General features: G+C 49.1%; 1 protein-coding gene across 1 annotated transcript in view; it reads right to left on the bottom strand.

The window, feature by feature from the left end:
• Positions 1-7,506: 7,506 nt before the first annotated feature.
• The window catches only part of LOC135552721 (guanine nucleotide-binding protein subunit beta-5b-like), an 8,221-nt gene continuing 2,660 nt past the window's right edge, over positions 7,507-13,067 (bottom strand). The window contains exons 2-5 of the mRNA XM_064984528.1: positions 12,546-12,594; positions 11,891-11,987; positions 10,487-10,653; positions 7,507-8,142 (exon numbers count right to left, since the gene is read on the bottom strand). Coding sequence (XP_064840600.1) covers positions 8,131-8,142; positions 10,487-10,653; positions 11,891-11,987; positions 12,546-12,594 — 325 coding nt within the window. The 3' untranslated portion in view covers positions 7,507-8,130. The remainder of the gene's footprint in view (positions 8,143-10,486; positions 10,654-11,890; positions 11,988-12,545; positions 12,595-13,067) is intronic.

Below are 13,067 nucleotides of genomic sequence, written 5' to 3'. Positions count from 1 at the left end.
GAGTGTTGTCCCTCCTTGTTTCAGCTCCCTTCCGACCCCCTACCCTCTTGTCTCACCCGTAGAGTGTTGTCCCTCCTTGTTTCAGCTCCCTTCCGACCCCCTACCCTCTTGTCTCACCCGTAGAGTGTTGTCCCTCCTTGTTTCAGCTCCCTTCCGACCCCCCTACCCTCTTGTCTCGCCCGTAGAGTGTTGTCCCTCCTTGTTTCAGCTCCCTTCCGACCCCCTACCCTCTTGTCTCGCCCGTAGAGTGTTGTCCCTCCTTGTTTCAGCTCCCTTCCGACCCCCTACCCTCTTGTCTCGCCCGTAGAGTGTTGTCCCTCCTTGTTTCAGCTCCCTTCCGACCCCCCCCTACCCTCTTGTCTCACCCGTAGAGTGTTGTCCCTCCTTGTTTCAGCTCCCTTCCGACCCCCTACCCCTCTTGTCTCGCCCGTAGAGTGTTGTCCCTCCTTGTTTCAGCTCCCTTCCGACCCCCTACCCTCTTGTCTCGCCCGTAGAGTGTTGTCCCTCCTTGTTTCAGCTCCCTTCCGACCCCCTACCCTCTTGTCTCGCCCGTAGAGTGTTGTCCCTCCTTGTTTCAGCTCCCTTCCGACCCCCCTACCCTCTTGTCTCACCCGTAGAGTGTTGTCCCTCCTTGTTTCAGCTCCCTTCCGACCCCCCTACCCTCTTGTCTCACCCGTAGAGTGTTGTCCCTCCTTGTTTCAGCTCCCTTCCGACCCCCCTACCCTCTTGTCTCACCCGTAGAGTGTTGTCCCTCCTTGTTTCAGCTCCCTTCCGACCCCCTACCCTCTTGTCTCACCCGTAGAGTGTTGTCCCTCCTTGTTTCAGCTCCCTTCCGACCCCCTACCCTCTTGTCTCACCCTCCCAGCGATCAGACTGCTTTCTCCACGTACAGACGGAAGGAGGATCGCTGTCATCAACCGTATTTCCGCCTCACCAGGCTCTCGGCAGACTTTATACTCACTAAGCAACGTCACAAAAATGGCATTTCCCTGAATTGTATTGTTCCGCTAGAAGAGAATCAGATGTAATGGAAATAACGTTACCTGTCTCCATATCATCATCCTCTTCGTCATTTCCATCATAACCATAGGATAAAACAAACTTGTAAGACACCATTAATCAAGAATTTAAATAAAATGTATTTATTTCACAAGAAGACTTATTACAAATGAACAACACGTCAAACACTCCCTCTTTCTCCCTCTCTGGCTAGCCACAGTCTATGGTCTGATTTTATATAACAGTAGTATTGCACTTTACATCTGAACAAGTCACAACCTGGGCAGACTAATTGACTGGTAAACTACAGACTGTGAAGCAGGTTTAAAGGGGGACTAGGGAGCATAAAAACGGCAGTGAGTTAGCTTCTATACAGGAAAGTCAGTACTGCATGGCATTGGCTAGGACCGGCTGTAATGGAAAACTGCTCAACTGACTTTAGTAATACAATAGTAATAATAATTGTAATACTGCTAATAATAAAGCTTTAGGTCCTCATTGACCTGATGAGCATTTGGTATAGTCCAACTTCAGTCAAATAAATAGTCTCTGTGAGTCAAACCTAGATAGTTTATTATTGTGTGTGTGTAACTGAATATAATTTCTATAGGCAGACTCTTTCTGCGGCAGGGTGTGCTCCATGGGCACTCTGGGTCGACTGGTCACATGACTCTGGTCCTGACCCTTAACCTCTGACCCCTGACTTCCAGGGGTTCAGTCTCGCTCTGATGACATCACAGCAGCTCTAGGCCCAGATCTGTTCGAGAAAGTGCACAGAACATCAGATTGTATTCAATAAGACATTTAAACAACAGCACTTGTCAAAAAGTATATTACAGGCACCCGGTGCAGACTCCAAAGAGCAGGAAGCAGCATAGTGACAATGAAAAACTCCCTGGAAGGAAGAAACCTTGATATAAATCAGATTTTTGGGGAGTTGGAGAATCCTCCTTTGTCAGACCGGTGTAGATTATGAGGCAGAGCAACTTGGAGGAGAAGTGGCCCTGTTTGGCTCTGTTGGTAGAGCGTGGCACCTGCAACACCAGGGTTGTGGGTTTAATTCCCATGGGGAATCAGTATGGGGGGGGGGAGTATGAAAATGTATGCATCCACTAAGTCGCTCTGGATAAATATGTCTGCTAAAATGATATAAGTGAGATCACCAGAGGGAAGACTACGGCTGTGTTACTATACTTCCACAGACATTCATGAAGAACAACTACTACAGTATCTCTCAGTGGTGGTTTCCGCGTCCTATATTGTGGCTGTGCCTGTAGTGGAAAACAGAAGTATGTACTGTGGGGATAGTCTGACGCAGGACTCTGCAGAACCAGGGTTTTCCACAAATAGGTACTCTCAGCCTCTCCCCCTCTCTCTAGCCCATGTTGCATCACATCCGGCCGTAATTGGGAGTCCCAAAGGGTGGCGCACAATTAGCCCAGCATTGGCCGGGGTAGGCCGTCATTGTAAATAAGAATTTGTTCTTAACTGACTTGCATAGTTAAATAAAACATTTTTTTTAAATAAGGTGTTGTCCCTCCTTGTTTCAGCTCCCTTCCGACCCCCCTACCCTCTTGTCTCACCCGTAGAGTGTTGTCCCTCCTTGTTTCAGCTCCCTTCCGACCCCCCTACCCTCTTGTCTCACCCGTAGAGTGTTGCCCCTCCTTGTTTCAGCTCCCTTCCGACCCCCCTACCCTCTTGTCTCACCCGTAGTGTTGCCCTCCTTGTTTCAGCTCCCTTCCGACCCCCTACCCTCTTGTCTCACCCGTAGAGTGTTGTCCCTCCTTGTTTCAGCTCCCTTCCGACCCCCTACCCTCTTGTCTCACCCGTAGAGTGTTGTCCCTCCTTGTTTCAGCTCCCTTCCGACCCCCTACCCTCTTGTCTCGCCCGTAGAGTGTTGTCCCTCCTTGTTTCAGCTCCCTTCCGACACCCCTACCCTCTTGTCTCGCCCGTAGAGTGTTGTCCCTCCTTGTTTCAGCTCCCTTCCGACCCCCCTACCCTCTTGTCTCGCCCGTAGAGTGTTGTCCCTCCTTGTTTCAGCTCCCTTCCACCCCCTACCCTCTTGTCTCGCCCGTAGAGTGTTGTCCCTCCTTGTTTCAGCTCCCTTCCGACCCCCTACCCTCTTGTCTCGCCCGTAGAGTGTTGTCCCTCCTTGTTTCAGCTCCCTTCCGACCCCCCTACCCTCTTGTCTCGCCCGTAGAGTGTTGTCCCTCCTTGTTTCAGCTCCCTTCCGACCCCCTACCCTCTTGTCTCGCCCGTAGAGTGTTGTCCCTCCTTGTTTCAGCTCCCTTCCGACCCCCTACCCTCTTGTCTCGCCCGTAGAGTGTTGTCCCTCCTTGTTTCAGCTCCCTTCCGACCCCCTACCCTCTTGTCTCGCCCGTATAGTGTTGTCCCTCCTTGTTTCAGCTCCCTTCCGACCCCTACCCTCTTGTCTCGCCCGTAGAGTGTTGTCCCTCCTTGTTTCAGCTCCCTTCCGACCCCCTACCCTCTTGTCTCGCCCGTAGAGTGTTGTCCCTCCTTGTTTCAGCTCCCTTCCGACCCCCTACCCTCTTGTCTCGCCCGTAGAGTGTTGTCCCTCCTTGTTTCAGCTCCCTTCCGACCCCCCTACCCTCTTGTCTCACCCGTAGAGTGTTGTCCCTCCTTGTTTCAGCTCCCTTCCGACCCCCTACCCTCTTGTCTCACCCGTAGAGTGTTGTCCCTCCTTGTTTCAGCTCCCTTCCGACCCCCTACCCTCTTGTCTCACCCGTAGAGTGTTGTCCCTCCTTGTTTCAGCTCCTTCCGACCCCCTACCCTCTTGTCTCACCCGTAGAGTGTTGTCCCTCCTTGTTTCAGCTCCCTTCCGACCCCCTACCCTCTTGTCTCACCCGTAGAGTGTTGTCCCTCCTTGTTTCAGCTCCCTTCCGACCCCCTACCCTCGTCTCACCCGTAGAGTGTTGTCCCTCCTTGTTTCAGCTCCCTTCCGACCCCCTACCCTCTTGTCTCACCCGTAGAGTGTTGTCCCTCCTTGTTTCAGCTCCCTTCCGACCCCCCTACCCTCTTGTCTCACCCGTAGAGTGTTGTCCCTCCTTGTTTCAGCTCCCTTCCGACCCCCCTACCCTCTTGTCTCACCCGTAGAGTGTTGCCCCTCCTTGTTTCAGCTCCCTTCCGACCCCCTACCCTCTTGTCTCGCCCGTAGAGTGTTGTCCCTCCTTGTTTCAGCTCCCTTCCGACCCCCCTACCCTCTTGTCTCACCCGTAGAGTGTTGTCCCTCCTTGTTTCAGCTCCCTTCCGACCCCCCTACCCTCTTGTCTCACCCGTAGAGTGTTGTCCCTCCTTGTTTCAGCTCCCTTCCGACCCCCCTACCCTCTTGTCTCACCCGTAGAGTGTTGTCCCTCCTTGTTTCAGCTCCCTTCCGACCCCCCTACCCTCTTGTCTCACCCGTAGAGTGTTGTCCCTCCTTGTTTCAGCTCCCTTCCGACCCCCCTACCCTCTTGTCTCACCCTCCCAGCGATCAGACTGCTTTCTCCACGTACAGACGGAAGGAGGATCGCTGTCATCAACCGTATTTCCGCCTCACCAGGCTCTCGGCAGACTTTATACTCACTAAGCAACGTCACAAAAATGGCATTTCCCTGAATTGTATTGTTCCGCTAGAAGAGAATCAGATGTAATGGAAATAACGTTACCTGTCTCCATATCATCATCCTCTTCGTCATTTCCATCATAACCATAGGATAAAACAAACTTGTAAGACACCATTAATCAAGAATTTAAATAAAATGTATTTATTTCACAAGAAGACTTATTACAAATGAACAACACGTCAAACACTCCCTCTCTCCCTCTCTGGCTAGCCACAGTCTATGGTCTGATTTTATATAACAGTAGTATTGCACTTTACATCTGAACAAGTCACAACCTGGGCAGACTAATTGACTGGTAAACTACAGACTGTGAAGCAGGTTTAAAGGGGGACTAGGGAGCATAAAAACGGCAGTGAGTTAGCTTCTATACAGGAAAGTCAGTACTGCATGGCATTGGCTAGGACCGGCTGTAATGGAAAACTGCTCAACTGACTTTAGTAATACAATAGTAATAATAATTGTAATACTGCTAATAATAAAGCTTTAGGTCCTCATTGACCTGATGAGCATTTGGTATAGTCCAACTTCAGTCAAATAAATAGTCTCTGTGAGTCAAACCTAGATAGTTTATTATTGTGTGTGTGTAACTGAATATAATTTCTATAGGCAGACTCTTTCTGCGGCAGGGTGTGCTCCATGGGCACTCTGGGTCGACTGGTCACATGACTCTGGTCCTGACCCTTAACCTCTGACCCCTGACTTCCAGGGGTTCAGTCTCGCTCTGATGACATCACAGCAGCTCTAGGCCCAGATCTGTTCGAGAAAGTGCACAGAACATCAGATTGTATTCAATAAGACATTTAAACAACAGCACTTGTCAAAAAGTATATTACAGGCACCCGGTGCAGACTCCAAAGAGCAGGAAGCAGCATAGTGACAATGAAAAACTCCCTGGAAGGAAGAAACCTTGATAGAAATCAGATTTTTGGGGAGTTGGAGAATCCTCCTTTGTCAGACCGGTGTAGATTATGAGGCAGAGCAACTTGGAGGAGAAGTGGCCCTGTTTGGCTCTGTTGGTAGAGCGTGGCACCTGCAACACCAGGGTTGTGGGTTTAATTCCCATGGGGAATCAGTATGGGGGGGGGGGAGTATGAAAATGTATGCATCCACTAAGTCGCTCTGGATAAATATGTCTGCTAAAATGATATAAGTGAGATCACCAGAGGGAAGACTACGGCTGTGTTACTATACTTCCACAGACATTCATGAAGAACAACTACTACAGTATCTCTCAGTGGTGGTTTCCGCGTCCTATATTGTGGCTGTGCCTGTAGTGGAAAACAGAAGTATGTACTGTGGGGATAGTCTGACGCAGGACTCTGCAGAACCAGGGTTTTCCACAAATAGGTACTCTCAGCCTCTCCCCCCTCTCTCTAGCCCATGTTGCATCACATCCGGCCGTAATTGGGAGTCCCAAAGGGTGGCGCACAATTAGCCCAGCATTGGCCGGGGTAGGCCGTCATTGTAAATAAGAATTTGTTCTTAACTGACTTGCATAGTTAAATAAAACATTTTTTTTTAAATAAGGTGTTGTCCCACCTTGTTTCAGCTCCCTTCCGAACCCCCTACCCTCTTGTCTCACCCGTAGAGTGTTGCCCCTCCTTGTTTCAGCTCCCTTCCGACCCCCCTACCCTCTTGTCTCACCCGTAGAGTGTTGCCCCTCCTTGTTTCAGCTCCCTTCCGACCCCCCTACCCTCTTGTCTCACCCGTAGAGTGTTGCCCCTCCTTGTTTCAGCTCCCTTCCGACCCCCCTACCCTCTTGTCTCGCCCGGAGAGTGTTGCCCCTCCTTGTTTCAGCTCCCTTCCGACCCCCCTACCCTCTTGTCTCGCCCGTAGAGTGTTGTCCCTCCTTGTTTCAGCTCCCTTCCGACCCCCCTACCCTCTTGTCTCGCCCGTAGAGTGTTGTCCCTCCTTGTTTCAGCTCCCTTCCGACACCCTACCCTCTTGTCTCGCCCGTAGAGTGTTGTCCCTCCTTGTTTCAGCTCCCTTCCGACCCCCTACCCTCTTGTCTCGCCCGTAGAGTGTTGTCCCTCCTTGTTTCAGCTCCCTTCCGACCCCTACCCTCTTGTCTCGCCCGTAGAGTGTTGTCCCTCCTTGTTTCAGCTCCCTTCCGACCCCCCTACCCTCTTGTCTCGCCCGTAGAGTGTTGTCCCTCCTTGTTTCAGCTCCCTTCCGACCCCCTACCCTCTTGTCTCGCCCGTAGAGTGTTGTCCCTCCTTGTTTCAGCTCCCTTCCGACCCCTACCCTCTTGTCTCGCCCGTAGAGTGTTGTCCCTCCTTGTTTCAGCTCCCTTCCGACCCCCCTACCCTCTTGTCTCGCCCGTAGAGTGTTGTCCCTCCTTGTTTCAGCTCCCTTCCGACCCCCTACCCTCTTGTCTCACCCGTAGAGTGTTGTCCCTCCTTGTTTCAGCTCCCTTCCGACCCCCTACCCTCGTCTCACCCGTAGAGTGTTGTCCCTCCTTGTTTCAGCTCCCTTCCGACCCCCCTACCCTCGTCTCACCCGTAGAGTGTTGTCCCTCCTTGTTTCAGCTCCCTTCCGACCCCCCTACCCTCTTGTCTCACCCGTAGAGTTTTGTCCCTCCTTGTTTCAGCTCCCTTCCGACCCCCCTACCCTCTTGTCTCACCCTCCCAGCGATCAGACTGCTTTCTCCACGTACAGACGGAAGGAGGATCGCTGTCATCAACCGTATTTCCGCCTCACCAGGCTCTCGGCAGACTTTATACTCACTAAGCAACGTCACAAAATGGCATTTCCCTGAATTGTATTGTTCCGCTAGAAGAGAATCAGATGTAATGGAAATAACGTTACCTGTCTCCATATCATCATCCTCTTCGTCATTTCCATCATAACCATAGGATAAAACAAACTTGTAAGACACCATTAATCAAGAATTTAAATAAAATGTATTTATTTCACAAGAAGACTTATTACAAATGAACAACACGTCAAACACTCCCTCTTTCTCCCTCTCTGGCTAGCCACAGTCTATGGTCTGATTTTATATAACAGTAGTATTGCACTTTACATCTGAACAAGTCACAACCTGGGCAGACTAATTGACTGGTAAACTACAGACTGTGAAGCAGGTTTAAAGGGGGACTAGGGAGCATAAAAACGGCAGTGAGTTAGCTTCTATACAGGAAAGTCAGTACTGCATGGCATTGGCTAGGACCGGCTGTAATGGAAAACTGCTCAACTGACTTTAGTAATACAATAGTAATAATAATTGTAATACTGCTAATAATAAAGCTTTAGGTCCTCATTGACCTGATGAGCATTTGGTATAGTCCAACTTCAGTCAAATAAATAGTCTCTGTGAGTCAAACCTAGATAGTTTATTATTGTGTGTGTGTAACTGAATATAATTTCTATAGGCAGACTCTTTCTGCGGCAGGGTGTGCTCCATGGGCACTCTGGGTCGACTGGTCACATGACTCTGGTCCTGACCCTTAACCTCTGACCCTGACTTCCAGGGGTTCAGTCTCGCTCTGATGACATCACAGCAGCTCTAGGCCCAGATCTGTTCGAGAAAGTGCACAGAACATCAGATTGTATTCAATAAGACATTTAAACAACAGCACTTGTCAAAAAGTATATTACAGGCACCCGGTGCAGACTCCAAAGAGCAGGAAGCAGCATAGTGACAATGAAAAACTCCCTGGAAGGAAGAAACCTTGATATAAATCAGATTTTTGGGGAGTTGGAGAATCCTCCTTTGTCAGACCGGTGTAGATTATGAGGCAGAGCAACTTGGAGGAGAAGTGGCCCTGTTTGGCTCTGTTGGTAGAGCGTGGCACCTGCAACACCAGGGTTGTGGGTTTAATTCCCATGGGGAATCAGTATGGGGGGGGTATGAAAATGTATGCATCCACTAAGTCGCTCTGGATAAATATGTCTGCTAAAATGATATAAGTGAGATCACCAGAGGGAAGACTACGGCTGTGTTACTATACTTCCACAGACATTCATGAAGAACAACTACTACAGTATCTCTCAGTGGTGGTTTCCGCGTCCTATATTGTGGCTGTGCCTGTAGTGGAAAACAGAAGTATGTACTGTGGGGATAGTCTGACGCAGGACTCTGCAGAACCAGGGTTTTCCACAAATAGGTACTCTCAGCCTCTCCCCTCTCTAGCCCATGTTGCATCACATCCGGCCGTAATTGGGAGTCCCAAAGGGTGGCGCACAATTAGCCCAGCATTGGCCGGGGTAGGCCGTCATTGTAAATAAGAATTTGTTCTTAACTGACTTGCATAGTTAAATAAAACATTTTTTTTAAATAAGGTGTTGTCCCTCCTTGTTTCAGCTCCCTTCCGACCCCCCTACCCTCTTGTCTCACCCGTAGAGTGTTGTCCCTCCTTGTTTCAGCTCCCTTCCGACCCCCCTACCCTCTTGTCTCACCCGTAGAGTGTTGCCCCTCCTTGTTTCAGCTCCCTTCCGACCCCCTACCCTCTTGTCTCACCCGTAGAGTGTTGTCCCTCCTTGTTTCAGCTCCCTTCCGACCCCCCTACCCTCTTGTCTCACCCGTAGAGTGTTGCCCCTCCTTGTTTCAGCTCCCTTCCGACCCCCCTACCCTCTCGTCTCACCCGTAGTGTTGTCCCTCCTTGTTTCAGCTCCCTTCCGACCCCCTACCCTCTTGTCTCACCCGTAGAGTGTTGCCCCTCCTTGTTTCAGCTCCCTTCCGACCCCCCTACCCTCTTGTCTCACCCGTAGTGTTGTCCCTCCTTGTTTCAGCTCCCTTCCGACCCCCCTACCCTCTTGTCTCACCCGTAGTGTTGTCCCTCCTTGTTTCAGCTCCCTTCCGACCCCCCTACCCTCTTGTCTCACCCGTAGTGTTGTCCCTCCTTGTTTCAGCTCCCTTCCGACCCCCCAACCCTCTTGTCTCACCCGTAGTGTTGTCCCTCCTTGTTTCAGCTCCCTTCCGACCCCCTACCCTCTTGTCTCACCCGTAGATGTTGTCCCTCCTTGTTTCAGCTCCCTTCCGACCCCCCTACCCTCTTGTCTCACCCGTAGAGTGTTGTCCCTCCTTGTTTCAGCTCCCTTCCGACCCCCCTACCCTCTTGTCTCACCCGTAGAGTGTTGTCCCTCCTTGTTTCAGCTCCCTTCCGACCCCCTACCCTCTTGTCTCGCCCGTAGTGTTGTCCCTCCTTGTTTCAGCTCCCTTCCGACCCCCTACCCTCTTGTCTCGCCCGTAGAGTGTTGTCCCTCCTTGTTTCAGCTCCCTTCCGAACCCCCTACCCTCTTGTCTCACCCGTAGAGTGTTGTCCCTCCTTGTTTCAGCTCCCTTCCGACCCCCTACCCTCTTGTCTCACCCGTAGAGTGTTGCCCTCCTTGTTTCAGCTCCCTTCCGACCCCCCTACCCTCTTGTCTCACCCGTAGAGTGTTGTCCCTCCTTGTTTCAGCTCCCTTCCGACCCCCCTACCCTCTTGTCTCACCCGTAGAGTGTTGCCCTCCTTGTTTCAGCTCCCTTCCGACCCCCCTACCCTCTTGTCTCACCCGTAGAGTGTTGTCCCTCCTTGTTTCAGCTCCCTTCCGACCCCCTACCCTCTTGTCTCACCCGTAGAGTGTTGTCCCTCCTTGTTTCAGCTCCCTTCCGACCCCCCTACCCTCTTGTCTCACCCGTAGAGTGTTGTCCCTCCTTGTTTCAGCTCCCTTCCGACCCCCTACCCTCTTGTCTCACCCGTAGAGTGTTGTCCCTCCTTGTTTCAGCTCCCTTCCGACCCCCCTACCCTCTTGTCTCACCCGGAGAGTGTTGTCCCTCCTTGTTTCAGCTCCCTTCCGACCCCCCTACCCTCTTGTCTCACCCGTAGAGTGTTGTCCCTCCTTGTTTCAGCTCCCTTCCGACCCCCCTACCCTCGTCTCACCCGTAGAGTGTTGTCCCAGGACCCGGAGCAGAAAGCAGTGCCATCAGGAGAGACTCTGAGTGAGCTGACTCTGTTCTCATGACCAAACAGGATGGCTACTCTGGTCCCCTTCAGGACGTCCCACACATTGATGGTGTAGTCATTATAGCCAGCAAACAACAGACGACCTGGAGAGAGAGAGAGAAAGATGGATACAGAGATAGAGGGGTAGAAAGGGTCAGATTCTAGAATATTCTCCAATATGCTGGAGGACATCACAGAACAGATGTATTACAGTTTAAAGTGCATTTGACAGAGGCTAATAGAGTGGATATAATGAATAATCAATCACCTCTAAGTTACATGGAATCCAGTTTTGGTAAAAATGTAGTAAAACTCCAGATGGCAGAGTGGTAATTCCCTTTCCCACATCTCAACTGCATTAAATTCCCCTCTTGGCTGAAGTGTGATCTCTATCACAAGTTTGATAATAAATGGTCCTCTTTATACAGCCATATAAAAACTCAAACTAAAGACTTTGTACCTCTACAATTATATAACACACAGAGGAATAACATTTTTGGGGATAGAATCCAGTCTCGGCCTACACACAAAATCAGATAAGATCAAATTTATCACCTTTATTTAACCAGGTAGGCAAGTTGAGAACAAGTTCTCATTTACAATTGCGACCTGGCCAAGATAAAGCAAAGCAGTTCGACACATACAACGACAGAGTTACACATGGAGTAAAACAAACATACAGTCAATAATACAGTATAAACAAGTCTATATACGATGTGAGCAAATGAGGTGAGATAAGGGAGGTAAAGGCAAAAAAAGGCCATGGTGGCAAAGTAAATACAATATAGCAAGTAAAACACTGGAATGGTAGATTTGCAGTGGAAGAATGTGCAAAGTAGAAATAAAAATAATGGGGTGCAAAGGAGCAAAATAAATAAATAAATATTTTAAAAAATACAGTAGGGAAAGAGGTAGTTGTTTGGGCTAAATTATAGGTGGGCTATGTACAGGTGCAGTAATCTGTGAGCTGCTCTGACAGTTGGTGCTTAAAGCTAGTGAGGGAGATAAGTGTTTCCAGTTTCAGAGATTTTTGATAAATAAAATCCCTTGACCGCTATAAAGGCCATGGCAGTATATCTATTGCATCATCACACCCGTTAAGAAAGAAAGTGAAAGAGACAAAGTGAAGATGGGAAAGATTTCCTGGCACAACATCCAATAATAACACAACAACACCAGTAATTGTCCAACAGCATTATTATAAATGTCCAACAGCATTATTGTAAATGTGTTCATGATCGGGGACCAAAAGATGTTTAGTTGCCTCTAGTCTCTGTTGAGAGGAAGCTAATAAAGAGGTATTATCTGTCAAACGGTTGCTGACTATTGTCCACATCTTACCACTAAGAGAGAAGTCGACACTGGCAGCTCCAAACATTATGCTGTCTTTGGAGTAGATGGACACCTCCCGATCAGCCCTGAGATCAAACAGACGGCACTGGAACACACAGACAATCAATGGGACATCTTCATTTGAGTTTTTATTTAACCCATGACATGCTAGTTGTTGTTTCTGTCTGTGCTGTGAACTCAAAGGCCCAGCATATTTCCTAATGAGAGACAAAGTTACATTGTAATTTTCCCATGATGTACAATAAAGTTATATCGTAATGCATTGTATTTTTCCTCCTTGGCCTGAATAACACTTCTTAAAACAATACAAACCTGTGTAGTAATGTAAAACATTGGGATGCTTTGACACATGTACTGTATGATGTGAAAGAGCGGTCTTTGACCAGTGACATCACAGTAAGATAACAGAATCTCTGGGAGAGAATTGATTAACTGAACGGTGTTATTGAGACAACAGTCCGACTGCCACACACAACCCACAGAATCACATCAAAGGTCCATCATCTGTCAAGTGACAGCCTATTCCCTTTATAGTGCACTACCTTTGATTAGAGCTTTTTGGTTGCATCTCTATGTGGCTTTGTTCAAGAGTAGTGCACTAAGTAGGGTGTATAAGTGTGCTATAAGTGTGTTATAAACTCACCGTAGAGTCATCAGAAGCAGAGGCAAAAGCATCGCCACTGGGGTAGTACCTGGAGAGAGAGAGCGAGAGAGAGGGAGAGCGATAGCGAGAAAGAGAGAGTGTGAGAGGAGTAAAAAGGTTGATGTGTACACTAAGCTGTATGAAAGCCTAGTGGTTAGAGCGTTGGGCCAGTAACCGAAAGGTTGCTAGATCGAATCCCTGAGCTGACAAGGTAAAAATATGTCGTTCTGCCCCTGAACAAGGCAGTTAACCCACTGTTCCTAGGCTGTCATTGTAAATAAGAATTTGTTCTTAACTGACTTGCCTAGTTAAATAAAGGTTAAATAGAAAACAATAAAAAAAGGGTTAGGTTTAGGGTCGATGGATGCTGTTAGCTGTACTGTAGAGATTATGTGGATACTATAAGGATAGGTGATCTGTAGACAGTGAGGCTGTGTAAAGGGTTAGGTTTAGGGTTGATGGATGCTGTTAGCTGTACTGTAGAGATTATGTGGATACTATAAGGATAGGGGATCTGTAGAC

This window comes from Oncorhynchus masou, chromosome 2 (genome assembly GCF_036934945.1).
Source record: "Oncorhynchus masou masou isolate Uvic2021 chromosome 2, UVic_Omas_1.1, whole genome shotgun sequence".
Classification (NCBI taxonomy): domain Eukaryota; kingdom Metazoa; phylum Chordata; class Actinopteri; order Salmoniformes; family Salmonidae; genus Oncorhynchus; species Oncorhynchus masou.
Note: the sequence above shows the minus strand (reverse complement) of the source record. Positions and strands in the feature narration are given on the sequence as shown.